At 44.5% G+C, this 15078-nt stretch overlaps 1 protein-coding gene across 6 annotated transcripts in view; it reads right to left on the bottom strand.

Moving 5' to 3' along the window:
• Positions 1 to 4866: 4866 nt before the first annotated feature.
• The window catches only part of SGPL1 (sphingosine-1-phosphate lyase 1), a 54022-nt gene continuing 43810 nt past the window's right edge, over positions 4867 to 15078 (bottom strand). For 5 of the 6 annotated variants that reach the window (XM_055535100.1, XM_055535128.1, XM_055535091.1 and 2 more), the window contains 6 exons: positions 13185 to 13283; positions 12386 to 12535; positions 11000 to 11238; positions 9843 to 9989; positions 8811 to 8931; positions 4867 to 8315 (listed from right to left, as the gene is read on the bottom strand). In XM_055535100.1, coding sequence (XP_055391075.1) covers positions 8175 to 8315; positions 8811 to 8931; positions 9843 to 9989; positions 11000 to 11238; positions 12386 to 12535; positions 13185 to 13283 — 897 coding nt within the window. In that variant the 3' untranslated portion in view covers positions 4867 to 8174. The remainder of the gene's footprint in view (positions 8316 to 8810; positions 8932 to 9842; positions 9990 to 10999; positions 11239 to 12385; positions 12536 to 13184; positions 13284 to 15078) is intronic. The other variant, XM_055535125.1, reaches the window with a different exon arrangement.

Raw genomic sequence — 15078 nt, 5'->3', positions numbered from 1 at the left:
GTTCATCTGTACCATTTTTTTAGATTCCACATACATGCATTAATATATATTTGTTTTTCTCTGACTTTATTCTGTATGACAGACTCTAGGTCCATTCACATCTCTACAAATGATCCAATTTTTTTTTCCTTTTATGGCTGAATAATATTCCATTGTATATATGTACCATATCTTTTTTATCCATTCATGGATATTTAGGTTGCTTCCATGTCCTAGCTGTAGTAGGTAGTGATGCAGTGAACACTGGGGTTCAGTTCAGTTCAGTCGCTCAGTCGTGTCCGACTCTTTGCGACCCCATGAATCGCAGCACGCCAGGCCTCCCTGTCCATCCCCAACTCCCGGAGTTCACTCAGACTCATGTCCATTGAGTCAGTGATGGCATCTAGCCATCTTATCCTCTGTCGTCCCCTTCTCCTCCTGCCCCCAATCCCTCCCAGCAACAGAGGCTTTTCCAATGAGTCAACTCTTTGCATGAGGTGGCCAAAGTACTGGAGTTTCAGCTCTAGCATCATTCCTTCCAAAGAAATCCCAGGGCTGATCCCCCTTCAGAATGGACTGGTTGGATCTCCTTGCAGTCCAAGGGACTCTCAAGAGTCTTCTCCAACACCACAGTTCAAAGCATCAATTCTTCGGTGCTCAGATTTCTTCACAGTCCAACTCTCACATCCATACATGACCACTGGAAAAACCACAGCCTTGACTAGATGGACCTTTGTTGGCAAAGAACATTGGGGTACATGTGTCTTTTTACATTATGGTTTTCTCACGGTATATACCCTCTAATGGGATTGCTGGATCATACAGTACCTCTATTTTTAATTTTCTAAGGAACCTACATATTAATTCTCCATAGTGGCTGTATCAGTTTACATTCCCACCAACAGTGCAAGAGGGTTCCCTTTTCTCCACACCCTTACCAGCATTTACTCCTTGTGTATTTTTTTTTTTTTTTATCATGGCCATTCTGATTGCCATGATATGGTACCTCATTATAATTTTGATTTGTATTTCTCTTAATTAGTGATGTGTTGAGCATCTTTTCATGTGCCTCTTGGCCATCTGTATGTTTTCTTTGGAGAAATGTCTGTTTAGGTCTTTACCCATTTCTTTTAATTGGGTTGTTTTTCTGATACTGAGCTGCATGAGCTGTTTGTGTATTTTGGAGATTAATCCTTTACTGCTTCATTTGCAAATATGTTCTTCTGTTCTGAAGGCTGTCTTTTTGTCTTGCTGTGCAAAAACTTTGGAGTTTAATTAGGTCCCATTTGTTTTTGTTTTTCTTTACTCTTGGAGGTGGATCCAAAAAGGTGATTTATATCAGAGTATTTTTCCTGTATTTTCCTGTAAGAGCTTTATAGTGTCTGGTCTTACAGTTATGTCTTCAGTCCATTTTGAGTTTACTTTTGTGTATGGTGTTAGGTAGTGTTCTATTTTCATTGTTTTACATATAGCTGTCCAGTTTTCACAGTACCACTTATGGAAAAGATTGTCTTTTCTCTGTTGTATGTTCTTTGCTCCTTTGTCTTGGATTAGATGACCATGATGCATGGGTTTATCTGTCCTGTACCATTGATCTCTATTTCATATTGATCTGTATGGTATTTGTGCCAATACCATACTGTCTTGATTCCTGTAGCTTTGTAGTAGTCTGAAGTCAGGGAGCCTGATTCCTCCAGCTCTTTTTCTTTCTCAAGATACTTTGGCTATTTGGGATATTTTGTGTTTCCATACAAACTGTAAAATTTTTTGTTCCCATTCTGTGAAAAATGCTGTTGGTAATTTGATAGGGTTGTAGTGTATGTGTACACTGCTTTGGGTAGTATAGGCATTTTCACAATATTGTCTTCCCATCCAAGAACACGGTTGTATCTCTCCATCTGTTTGTGTCATCTTTCTTTCATCCGTTTTTTAGTTTTCTGAGCACAGGTTTTTTGCCTCCTTGGATAGGTTTATTCCTAGGTATTTCATTCTTTTTGTTGTGATGGCAGATGGGAGTGTTTCCATAATTTTTTTCTGATCTTGTTTGTTGTTAGTGTATAGGAATGCAGGAGATTTCAGTGCATTAATTTTGTATCCTGCAACTTTACCAAATTCATTGATGAGCTCTTGTAGTTTTCTGGTGGCATCTTTAGGATTTTGTATATAAATAGTATTATGTCATCTGCAAACAGTGACAGCTTTACTTCTTTTCCAACTTCTCTTTTTCCCCTGATTACCATGGCTAGGACTTCAAAAATTAGGTTGAATAATAGTGGTCACAGCGGACATCTTTGTCTTGTTCCTGACCTTAGAGGAAATGCTTTCAGTTTTTCACCATTGAGAATGATGTTTGCTGTGGGTGTGTCATATATGGCCTTTATTATATTGAGATAGGTTCTCTCTATGCCCTTTTCTGGAGTTTATTTTTTTTAATCATAAATGGGTATTGAATTTTGTCAAAAGCTTTTTTTGTATCTATTGAGGTGACTGTGTGGTTTTTACTCTTATATTTGTTAGTACAGTGTATCACATTGATTTTGTATATATTGAAGAATCCTTTCATCCCTGGGATAAATCCCACTTGATCATGGTGTATGATCATTTTAATGTATTGTTGGATTCTGTTTGCTACTATTTTGAGGAGTTTTGCATCTGTGTTCACCAGTGAAAATGGTCTGTAATTTTCTTTCTTGTGTGTGATACATTTGGTTTTGGTATCTGTGGTGGTGGCCTCATAGTGTGTTTGGGAGTGTTCCCCTCTCTGCAATTTTTTGGAAGAGTTTGAGGAGGATAGGTTTTACCACTTCTCTGAATGTTTGATAGAATTCGCCTGTGAAGCCATCTGTCTGGTCCTGGACTTTTGTTTGCTGGAAGATTTTTCAGCAGATTCAATTTCAATTGCTGCAGATTCAATTTCATTACTTGTGATTGGTTTCTTTATATTTTCTAATTCTTCCTGGTTGAGTCTTGGAAAGTTGTGCCTTTCCAAGAATTTGTCCATTTCTTCCAGGTTGTCCATTTTATTGTCATATAGTTGCTTACAGTAGTAGTCCCTTACGATCCTCTGTACTTCTGTGGTGTTGTAATTTATTTCTAATTTTACTGAGTCCTCTCCCTTTTTAATTTTTTAAAGAAAATTTTAACTGGATAAAAATTGCTTTACAATGTTGTATTGGTTTCTGCCGTACAACAGTGTGTTGCTGCTAAGCCGCCTTAGTTGTGTCCAACTCTGTGCGACCCCACAGACGGCAGCCCACCAGGCTCCCCTGTCCCTGGGATTCTCCAGGCAAGAACACTGGAGTGGGTTGCCATTTCCTTCTCCAATGCATGAAAGTGGTAAGTGAAAGTGAAGTCACTCAGTCGTGTCCGACTCTTCTCAACCCCATGGACTGTAGCCTACCAGGCTCCTCCGTCCATGGGATTTTCCAGGCATGAGTACCAGAGTGGGTTGCCATTTCCTGCTCCACAACAATGTGAGTCAGCCATAATATACACATATCCCCTTCCTCTTGAGCCTCTCTCCCCTCATCCCATCCATCTAGGTCATCACAGAGCACCAGGCTGAGCTGTGTTATATAGCAACTTCTCACCAGTTATCTGTTTTACACATGATAGTATATATATGTTGATGCTACTTTCTCAAATTCAGCCTACCCTCTTCTTCCCCACTGTGTCCACATGTCCATTTTCTTCATGTACATCTCCATTCCTTCCTGCAAACAGGTTCAACAAAACCATTTTTGTAGATTCCATATATGTGCATTAATATAAGACATTTTTCTCTTTCTTACTTCACTCTCTATAAACAGGATCTGGGTTCATCCACCTCAATAGAACTGACTCAAATCTGTTCTTTTTTGTGGCTAATATTCCATTGTATGTATGTACCACATCTTCCTTATCCATTCATCTGCAGATGGACGTCTACATTGCTTCCATGTCCTGGCTATTGTAAGTAGTGCTGCAGTGAACATTAGGGTGCATGTGTCTTAGAATTGTGGCTTTCTCAGGATATATGCCCAGCAGTGGAAGTGCTGGGTCATGTGGTAGATTTATTCCTAGTTAAGGAATCTCCATAATGGCTCTATCAGTTTCCATTCCCACCAACAATGTCAGAGGGTTCTCTTTTCTCCATGTCCTCTCCAGCAATTTATGGCTTGTAGATTTTTGGATGATGGCCATTCTGACTGGTGTGAGGTGATACCTCATTGTAGTTTTGATTTCTCTATTAAGTGATGTTGCGCAACTTTTCATGTGTTTATTTGCCATCCCTTTTTTCCTTGATTCTGGCTAAAGGTTTATCAATTTTGTTTACCTTCTCAAAGAACCAACTTTTAGTTTTACTGAGCTTTGCAACTGTTTCCTTTGTATCTACTTCATTTATTTCTGCTCTGATCTTTATGATTCCTTCTAACTCTGTTGTTGCAGTTGTCTGGTTGCTTTAGGTATAAGGTTAGATTGTTTGAGATTTTTCTTGTTTCTTGAGATGAGACTGAATTGTTATAAGCTTCCCTCTTAGAACTGCTTTTGCGGTGTCCCACAGGCTTTGGGTCATCATGTTTTCATTGTCACTTGTTTCTATTTTTTCTTTCCTCTTTCATTTGTTCAGTGACCTCTTGGTTATTCAGCAGAGTGCTCTATCAAACCAATGAAGTGCAGACAGTGGTCCTACATCCGCTTCACTTCTGACTTGAACTCTTCTAAACGTGCTTTTACCTGATGACTACGGATCAGAGCACGCGTCAGTAGTCATGGAGGTATGGTCTGTGTTATGTCACCTTCTTGTCTCTGCTTACTCTCATGCATCAAAGGCTGAAAAACACACCAGCCTGGAGGCACTACAGTTATATGAAGCACTTCTATGTGGTACAAAGACATAAACAACACTTTTTAGAAATAAATATGTTTATTCTAAAATTAATGCAAATAATTAAAATTATAGAAGAGGATGTTAAGGAGAGATTATGAAAAAAAAGCAAGCACAAGATAAAGTAAGGCTATTACAATAGACAACTCACAAGGCTCTCAAACAGCTGATTTTTTACAGGCTGTAGCTGGTGGCTACCGAGTCAGGCCTCTGTCATTACTTCTGTCACTACTGGATCTAGGTAAAAGCAGGTTGTTGCTAATAAGACCCAAAGAGAACGCAAAGGAGCTCACAGCTGTATGGAGCAGGCAGAAGCATCAAACCACCACCTCTTGGGTGTGCCATGCCTCCCTCTAATCATCCTGGGCCTTCTTTCTCTAGAGTTTACCCCTAGCAAGTAGATCCTCAAGGAACCAAGTCATTTGGCAGAAAACTATATAGCAAAGGTGGCATTCCTTGGCTTGATTCTGGCAAAGTACAAGTGGGCTGAGAGCCAGAATGCAAAGCTAGGGTACCCGATGGACAGAACTAATCTAAATAATCCTTGAGAAAGACTTCTCACTTCCTGTTCATAATGGAACAAGAGGCCCAGTGGTTACCTCTGCAGATATCTGAAGGGTTCTGTCAGCTCCCAAACCAAATGCAGGGTTTGAAGTCAGTGTCCTTTCATAAGATGGAACCACACTGCCCAGCTAGCTAGGGACCACCCAAGACAGTCCAGTCCATCATTAAGATGTGTGCAGATACGGATGATGACAACTGAAAACATAAGGCAGGACACTGGCTCTGAGGAACTCGAGATGTGAGTTCCCGACTTCCCTTTAAACAGGTGTGACCACCACTCCTGGTGGAGCTACCAAGGGTAGTGCTTGGAACTGAGCAGAGCTGCCACTCATCTATGGCTGTGACCTGGTTCTAGTATCAGTGGGCACACACAACCACCTCACCACAAAGGAGCACTTTCTCACCAGCAGCCAGGCCAGTTTGCAGCAACCACCACCCCAGCAGGTTATCTCCCCTGTATGCCTAAATAAACAAATGAATGCAGTGATCTGCCACAATGATTAAGATTTGGGACATTTTATTACTTAGTTGCTTCTTAAGAGATTATTGCTACAATTAGGAGGGGAGCCTTGAGATGGAAAGGGAGAGGTTAAAGACAGAAAAGATTTAAAAGAGGCAAGTACCATTTTCCAAGTATAAAACTGGTCATATTAAAAGTGACACGGCAGTATATTCATGCAACTACTTAAACTCTAACCCAGAAACAAGAGTACAGTTTTTGCAGAAGCCAATGAGACATCTGCAAGCAACATGATATCATGAAGACATTCCACCTACCTCTGCAGACTAGATGCTACTTACGCACACAGGTACATAAAAAACAGAAAGCCCACAAGTGTTAAGTCTAACACTCATGATCGTAAAGTGGTGACAGCAGGTCCCTTTGAAAACACCATAGCCCACAGAGGAAGGTCCTGGGGAGACACGGGAAGCAACAGGACACTCTGCAGGTATGTGCTTGTTCGTTTTTAGCAGCTGACAAACCACAGAGGTGCCTGCCTAGTGGTTCTGGGTCCCTGGAATTCCTCCAACACGATGAACGCACTGGAGATCCAGGGATGGTTCACACACAGTGCCCATCAGTTTATCAACCAGGGGGTGAATGTGACTCCCCTACCCAAAGGATCTCTGCTTCTAACACAAACATACCCACATTCCTGGAGCCCACAAGGACAGAATGAAACACAACACACCAGCCCTGCAATGATGCAGCCAGCCAGTCAGTTATTGTGGAGGAAGTACAGTGCTAAAGAACACTTAGATGAATGTGCCAGGGAGTCTGGGGGAAGTCCGGGCCAGCACTCCCAGTGAAGAAGGCTAGAGGACACCAGCCGGAGGCGGCTGGGTATTCAGGAGTCCCTGAGAAGGGTGGTGGAACAGAGGAAAGTGTCTCCTGACTTACCCTACCCAGGTAAAAACCTCAAAGACTGATCCAGTTCCCTCCGGGCCTGGGTCAGGAGTAGCCCATCACTGCTCACTGCTGAGAAAGAAGGCACATCGTGTGTTGGCATGCGGGTAGGACAGGGCCCTGTGCCGGGGGCAGAGGGCAGGAAGTGGGCGCAGGGTTGGGTCCTGTTCCTGCGCCACCCTGAGCAACTGGTCTTAACGAAGGAATCCCAGGCCCTAGGCCTCAAGTGACACTTGATGTCTTCCTATTCCAGAGTCTCTCTCATCCTAGCCAGGGCCGAGGAGCATCCAGTACCTGAGGCTTGACTGCCGTCGTACCTTTGGGAGTTGAATGAAGGGGGAAGAGGCAGAAAGAACACACTAACAGAGATTTTCCTTGCCTTGGGGGCTCTCTCACGCCCTCCCTGGGGAAGTCAAGGCAACTTGTGAAGGTGCTTTGAGCTGTTCCTTCAGGCAAACAAAAAACAAACGTGTATGACGGCTAGAGCAGCAGGGCAGGGAGGACTGCTGCTAACTCTGGGTGCTCGTCCTGCGCTGATACTCAGGGAAGTCTAGAAAAAGGCCTGGTTCCCGTCTTCAGGGGCCCAGCAGAGGGCTCAGGTGTGCTCCAAGAGGCAGCACCAGGGCCAGAAGGTCCTAGCTTCTCTGGAACCCACACCATTCTCATCCTAATCCATGCAAAGAGGAACAAACCACTGGGAATGGAAGGTGATGGCAACCAAGTACCACATGGGGACCGCAAGCACAGATGGGGAGCAGCAACCACTCCAGACCCTGCCTTGGTGGACTGAGCAGCTGTGCCTGACCCTGCTGGCCCCGCATAGCAGAATGATGGCTGGCCAACCTGTGTCCTTGAAAGCATAAGCTGTGAAAGAAGGGACTCTGAGAGAGAACACTAGGGCTGGGAAAGCCTCCTGCTTGAGCAGACCTCACCCCCACCTAGGGGAACACCAGATACAGAACAGAATTCCTGTCTGACTAGCCCAGCTGCCTGAGGTAACAAAGTGCACCTTTTCCTAGCGTAAACTGGAGCCCAGCTTCCCTAAGGAGTCAGGACAGGTCAGAGCTGCCACACCGTGATTAATGAAGTTGACAGCAAGAGAGGTTAGAGAGGGAAATGGTTAAAACAATTCCCAGGGGAACATTTAGAACAAGGACAAAATAATTACGTCATGGGATCCTTTGAGGTCTTCACATTAAAAACCACCAAAGGATGAGAATCCTGAGGATCAAGCTGTCTCGTGGTCTGCGTTGTGCTCTATGGAGCAAGACCAGATGTTGAAACCACGTGGCCTGTCCCACACCCCGAGAACCTTCTGAAGGCCAGATGGCCTTCGGGGTTACAGAGGGTCTCAGCTCAGCGGGGTTTCGGAGAGCCATTCATCTGGCTGCCCTGAGTTATAGTGTCTGTACTGAAAAGGCTGTCCAAGAAGACAGAGGACAACTCCGCCACCAGGTTCCTGTCGACGGTAGCCTGGGCCATGCCATAGATCGCACCCTGGAAATCCAGTCAAAGAATGTCATTAGTGATGAGGGGTTTGAAGGAAATAGAAAGCTGTGGTCATGCGCTCCTCCTCCCCCCATCTCCCCACTCCCATCCCAGGCGCAGTTCCACCAGAAAGATAGCTGGCATAAGATGTTTGTCATAGGCATTTGCCAGTCGCCCTTCTGCCTAAAGAACTAGCCTGTGGGATCTGGTGTAGAAAATTTCAGAGGAAACTGGCTTAGTGCCTTTCCTGTGTAAAGATTTTCTTTTTAAAGGAACACTACCACTGCCTGCCTTCATGTTAACACTATTATTATATCTATAGATACCTTATTTGAGACCAAAAATCCCTGGGAATGGGTAAGCAGAGACCATCAGTTCTGATTAATAAAGAAGTTTGTGGATAAGGGGCAGAGGCAGGAACAGACTGGAGGTCATCTGATTCTTTCAAACCCACCACCAACACCTAAGCTTCCATAGGAAAAAAAAAACCCCAAATGTCCCTACCATTCCTGTGGTCTTCGCTTTCGGATTCTTCATGATTTGAGTGACGGATTCCCGGATATCCTTAAGGAACTGTATGGCTACCCGCTTGCGGGTGTGTACCAATGTGATGCAGAAATGAAGGCTACGGAAGAAGAAAGACAAAGTGAGATGAATCTGGGACAAAGAGGGAAAAACATTTTGAAATCAAGGAGCTCCAAATGCAGGAATTTATTGGTTGCTTATTCATGTTATTATTCATGACAAGCATAGTCAAGTTGCTCCCAGTCCTAGGCATCAGGGCTCTCAAATACCCAGACTGTTGACTGTAGGCTGGCATGATGGCATCATGCCCTGAGCGTGATCAAGAACCACCATGGTAAGTCGAATACAGCTGGCTGTTCTGTGCCACCCCTCCCCTCAAACTGTCCACTGCTGTTCCTTCAACTATAGGACACTTTTATCTTAGGTGGTAAACCTCACAGTGATAGGGCCACATGGCTGGGGTCTTGAAGGACTTCAGGGCAAAGAAACTCTGACTCCCTTTGGAGGGAGACTGGGTACAAAAAGATTGTGAAGAGGAGAACAGGGAGTCCGGATGGGACTGGCAGTGGCACCAACACGTGAAAGAATCAGGGCTGCATGGAGGACACCTTAACCCCTACTCTTGGAGCGGAATGCATATTTACAGGCATCATAGAAGACTAGAAATGCATATGCAAGGTGACAGTATCAGGTCCAAATGATTTAGAGGCCCTCTGGAAGGTTCTAAGCTCACTATTCCTCTGATTACCTGAGTAAGAGAGAGAACAGAGCCCAGAGCAAGGGTGTGGGTAACAATCTCACTGTCTCAAGAGGCTGCCACCTCATTTGCCACAGTTTAAAGCTAACAGTCTTATTCTTGAAACTGAGTAACTCCTAACGGCAAGACAGACGATCTACAGATACTACAGCTGCCATGAAAGTGCTGCTAGCAGTCCCTCTCTATCCTTGAGGTCACCTTGCTGCCGAAGTTCTTCAGCAGCCATAGACCAAAGGAAGCGTCTTCAAGCTCACCTGGGTGGGAACTGCAACTGATTCAAGTTCCAGCCCTTGGCACTCATCAGGTTGAAAAGTCGGTAGATATCAAAATCACGAGAGCCCAGAGCGATGACTGACAACTGAGGATTCCCAAAGACAAAGATGCCTTTGATATTTTCTAGTCTTAAACAAAGGGAACAGAAAGGAAATTCAGTCACATTCTTCTGGCCATCATCTCATGTCACCCTTATAACAATCTAAGCTTTGGGGACTTGAGTTTCCTAATCAGGTGGCTAGACTGAGATCAGTAGTTCCTAAATATTACAAACACTTAAAGGCCCAAACCCCACTAGATCCAATACTTTTGGCTCCTAACCTGTCTGCCCAACTCCTAAACTATGTATCCCACCCCCCCACCCCAGGAGTATCTGAGGAATAAACAATGCACTTTTTTTTTAATCCTAGAAAAACGATCCCTCCATCTCTCCTTAAAAACTCATCCATGTAATCCCTGAAGCAGGAGATGGTACAGCAGTTCTCAGCAGATGGGTGTATCAGGACAATATACAGGCCTTGGTCAAACGAGCCAGGCCTAGTGGCCGCTTTCGTTCAACCTCGGTAACACACAGAACCAAGCAGGTAACACATGAAGAAGAGACATTAGACAAAGCATGCAGCATGGTTTTGCCTTAACAACCCAGATTTCAGCACCCCTTCCTCCCCTACCCCTTCCAATTCTTTTCTTCTTCTAGTGATTCCACAAGTGTGATTCTTAGACCTGCAGCATTGGTGTCTACTGGGCATTTTCAGAAATGCAAATCCTCACATTCCTGTTCCAGACCTACTGCGTCAGAATACTAGAAGTGGGGCCTGGTGATCTGCCTTTTAACAAGCCCTCCAGGTGATTAGGATTCAGCCTCAAGTTTGAAAACTACTGTCTTAACCATGAAGCACTTGGTAAGAGCTGCCAGTTAGTAACACATCTTTGGAGACAAGATGGCCTACAGATGAAGCCTGGCTGTGACCCCAAGTCACAACACAGCAAGAGAGCTTATTCTCCTCGGCCAGCACCACACTCCTAAGCTTCAGGGGCCTACAGGTGCTGGAGCTGTGGTGCTTGGCCTGGCAGATGCCTTGAGCCTATGTGCATACAATGCAAGAGACAAGGCAGAATGCCAGTCTTGCACACGTACTCTGACTTGAGGAAGCGAGTGGTTTTGATGATCTGTTTGGTAGCTTCAACGTAGCCGCTCTCACCGAAGTACATCAAAGAGGCCCAGCAGGCTGCACTAATGCCACCAGGCCGTGAGCCCGCAATGGTTGGGGAAGCGTAGATGCCGCCCTGCCAGTCTGTGGCAACGAAGAACTGATAGCGCCTGTACTTCTTGTCAGAGTACAAGACCACGGAAGAGCCCTTGGGGGCGTAGCCGTACTGCAGGGAGAAGCAGACAGGTGAGTGAGTGGTTCGAGTGCAGACCCACCCCAGGACTCCAGGCATTTCCCCTTCACCTGTCAGGGTCTCTTGACAGTTTCATTTCACATTAAGATTTCCAACTCAGAACTTACTAAAGAATAGAGGAAACCAAAGGGGTGGGGTTTAAAATTCTCTATTTTAGGACTGAGGAATCTGAGGCCTAGGAAAAACAATGTCTTATCTAGTTAATGGGTTTGCCTCCTCTCATCCAGCATGTAGTTTTCCTTATTTAAAACAGGACCTCAGGGAGGTATGTCAGGATTGAAACTTCCTGGAAGGTAAATTTCCACTGGAAGCCAGGAAAGCAAGGAATTCAGGTCACTTGGAGCAACTAAAATCATGGTTTGACTCACTTTCCATCTTTTTTGCTTAGTATACTTTCCTCTTCAGAATACCATGGTGCTCAAAATCTAGAAGCTACTTAATCCAGCTTTAAAATAAACTATGTACTTGACTAACGTGCCCTCCTAATTAAGTCTCACTGAAGCTAAGATGGAACTCATTTCACTCCCTGAGCCACACAACAGATGGTAAGAAAAAGGGCATGGGGCTATCTGATGTAGACTTTGCCTTCGGGGATAGCAGGCACGGACATTTCAAACTTCACAAGGCGAACATTCCTGAGCTCATAAGGGTTCATCCCTTTTCCCAGAAGCCTCTTCTGTTGATAAACTCCAGTCACTCAGGTGCAGGAGCCCCAGGAGCATGGGGGCTGAAACATTAACATACCTCCTCTTAGGAATTCTGGTATCAACCTCACCTCTTCCCCAACCCCAAAACTGTTAAGGGTCCAGGATCCTTTGTATAAGAGCCACCACACTAGTATGTCCTGGCTACATATAGTCACTGGATACAGAAATTCTCTTAGCCATATGACACAACGATAATAGGTTCCTTTCCACTACTGCTCATCACCTCCAGCTCTATATCCTGTCATATCACTTTACCTTGTGACAACCATCAGCTGCCCTGGCAAGAGCAAAGAGCCAGATCTAATTTTACACTTATGGGGGAAACTGAGGCTTTGACTGATTTCTTTTGTTGATAATAGTCAAAATAATCAACTGTCAACTTTGATTAGCATGTGGTCTCTCTCCTCACTCACCTTATGAGTATCAGCTGAAATGCTGGTCACGCCTTTCACCCGGAAATCAAACGGTTGCTCCAGCGGGTATCCCGCTTTCTCCATGAAGACAATGAGGAAGCCCCCCAGACAAGCGTCCACATGAAGAGGTATTTTGTATTTGACAGCCAGCTAGTTCCAAAGACCATAAAGAATATCAGTTATAGCCCTATAACAAAAGCTTTGCGAGACATGGATGGAAAGCTGGGATATAACCACAGAGCATTATGTACTATGTTTTAAAATCCTGGCTATTTTTGACATTCTTAATAAAGCTCATCTTTCAAGTATAGTTAGCCTTTAAAATAATTCACCTGAAATGTGATTTCTATTTTAAATATGCAGGGCCTCCAACTCACTGCAAAATCATACAAGAAATAAGCAGAACTGTGATTTAGGCTTAAAGGCGTGTGGTGTCCTGCTCTAGTAACTGCAGGGTGGGGAAGGAGGGAGGGGTGCTCTGGGGTAGCACAGTGGGTGAAGACCACCCTCTGGTAGGCATGCCCCTAAATGCAGATTATTTCCTGATCTGAATCATAATGTCAGTACTACTGCAGAATGTACAGTTTAAATGTGTGTTATCCCTCCCCCACAGCCCAAGCTTGTCACCTTCAGAGGCTTCCAGAAAGCTGTGCAGCTTACCTCAGGGTAGATGACCGGTATTCACCACCACTGGGCTACAATCTAAACTCAGAATCACTTTCTTCTTTCCTATAAGGCACCATTAGACTCTACTCTAAAATCTCTATCTGCCTGCCTAGTAGTCCTTTCTCCCACATACCTTGGCCACTTCAGGGATAGGGTCTATCACACCATGAGGGAACTGTGGGGCAGAACAGACGAGCATGGCCGTATTCCTAGAGATGGCTCTGCGCATTGCCTGAGGGGATAAAGTTGAAAAGAAAATGAGAAGTCACATCACAGTTACTCTGCTCTCATGCTGCCAAGAGCAGCCTAGGCTACCAACCTAAAGGTTCAGCTCCACCAGCACACCCCCTTCAACTCTCCAGCCCAGAGGAGAACCACTGCCCCACCATGGTGGCCAAATACAAACACCTGGGGAAAACAGTCTGCGAGCATAATATGAAACAGCAAAATCACTGTGATGGTAAAGAAGAATAGTGGGCTAAGAGGCAAGAGAGCCAAACATGAGTCCTGGCCCCACGTTTGCAGTGAAAGCTTGAGGAAACTACTTAACTTCAGTCAAGTATGTTTCCTCATCTATGAGATGCAATAACACTAACTGCTTCTATGCTCTCCCCAGGTTATCATGAGGCTCAAATGCAGCTCTGAAACTAGAAAGTTCCTCTACATAAATGCAAGGCACAAAAATAATTACTAAAGGCTTATTATTCTGGCTTAAAAAAGAAAGCCTACCATTTGAGACCATGTAGAATAACTTGGAGGTCACAATGCTAAGTTAAATAAATGAAGTGAAGTCCCTCAGTCATGTCCAACTCTTTGCAACCCCGTGGACTGTAGCCTACCAGGCTTCTCCGTCCATGGGATTTTCCAGGCAAGAATACTGGAGTGGGTTGCCATTTCCTTCTCCACGGGATCTTGCCGACCCAGAGACTGCACGGAGATCTCCCACATTGCAGGCAGACGCTATACCCTCTGAGCCACCAGGGAAGCCCTAAGTTAAATAAGCCAGACATAAAAGGACAAATACTGCATGATTTCAATTATATGGGGAACTGAAAACAGTCAAACTGTTTTCAAAGAACAGAATGGTGCTTGCTAGGAGCTGGAGAATGAGGGAAATGGGGAGATGTTGGTCAAGGGGTGCCAAGTTCCAGTTATTAAGATGAGTAAGTTCTGGAGATCTAATGTAGAGTCATGTGACTACACGAACAACGCTGCACTGTATACCTGAAATCTGCTTAGAGATCTAGAGGGTAGTTTTAAGTATGCTTACCGTGAAAAAAGAAAAAACTACGTGAGGTGATGGAGATGTTAAGTAGCTTAACTGTGATGGTTATTTCACAATGTATCCACATAGCAAAACACCAAATTGCATACCTTAAATATACACAATTTTTTTTGTCAATTAATGCCTCAATTAAGGTGCGGGGATAATGCTAGTGGTAATAAATTGGACTGCTGCCAAGTCGCTTCAGTCGTGTCCAACTCTGTGCGACCCCATGGACTGCAGCCCACCAGGCTTCTCCGTCCATGGGATTCTCCAGGCAAGAACACTGGAGTGGGTTGCCATTTCCTTCTCCAATGCATGAAAGTGGGAAGTGAAAGTGAAGTCACTCAGTCGTGTCTGACTCTTAGCGACCCCATGGACTGCAGCCCACCAGGCTCCTCCATCCATGGGATTTTCTGGGCAACAGTACTGGAGTGGGGTGCCATTGCCTTCTCCCATAAATTGGACAGTTTACTTCTAAAAAATACTTACCATTATAAGGGCAATGGGACTAATTCAGGCCAACTGAAAACAACAATGAGTGTCTTGGGGCAAGTTAGTCCAGGCTCATTTTACAAAGAGAAGAGAAAGTGATGGTGCTGAAGCAAAACTCAGGTCTTTAAGGTACCAAGTTAGTCTCAGCTTCCTATTAAGAGTTCACGTACATATGAAAGGACTGATGCTGCAATGACTCACCACTGCCAGTGGCAGACTCTGCAAGTCCTAATGCTATAATCAAAGGCACTTTGAGCCTATCCATGTG

Source organism: Bubalus kerabau, chromosome 1, assembly GCF_029407905.1.
Source record: "Bubalus kerabau isolate K-KA32 ecotype Philippines breed swamp buffalo chromosome 1, PCC_UOA_SB_1v2, whole genome shotgun sequence".
In the NCBI taxonomy this organism is placed as follows: Eukaryota; Metazoa; Chordata; class Mammalia; order Artiodactyla; family Bovidae; genus Bubalus; species Bubalus kerabau.
The sequence above is the reverse complement of the archived record's forward strand: the minus strand, read 5'-3'. Positions and strand labels throughout refer to the sequence as shown.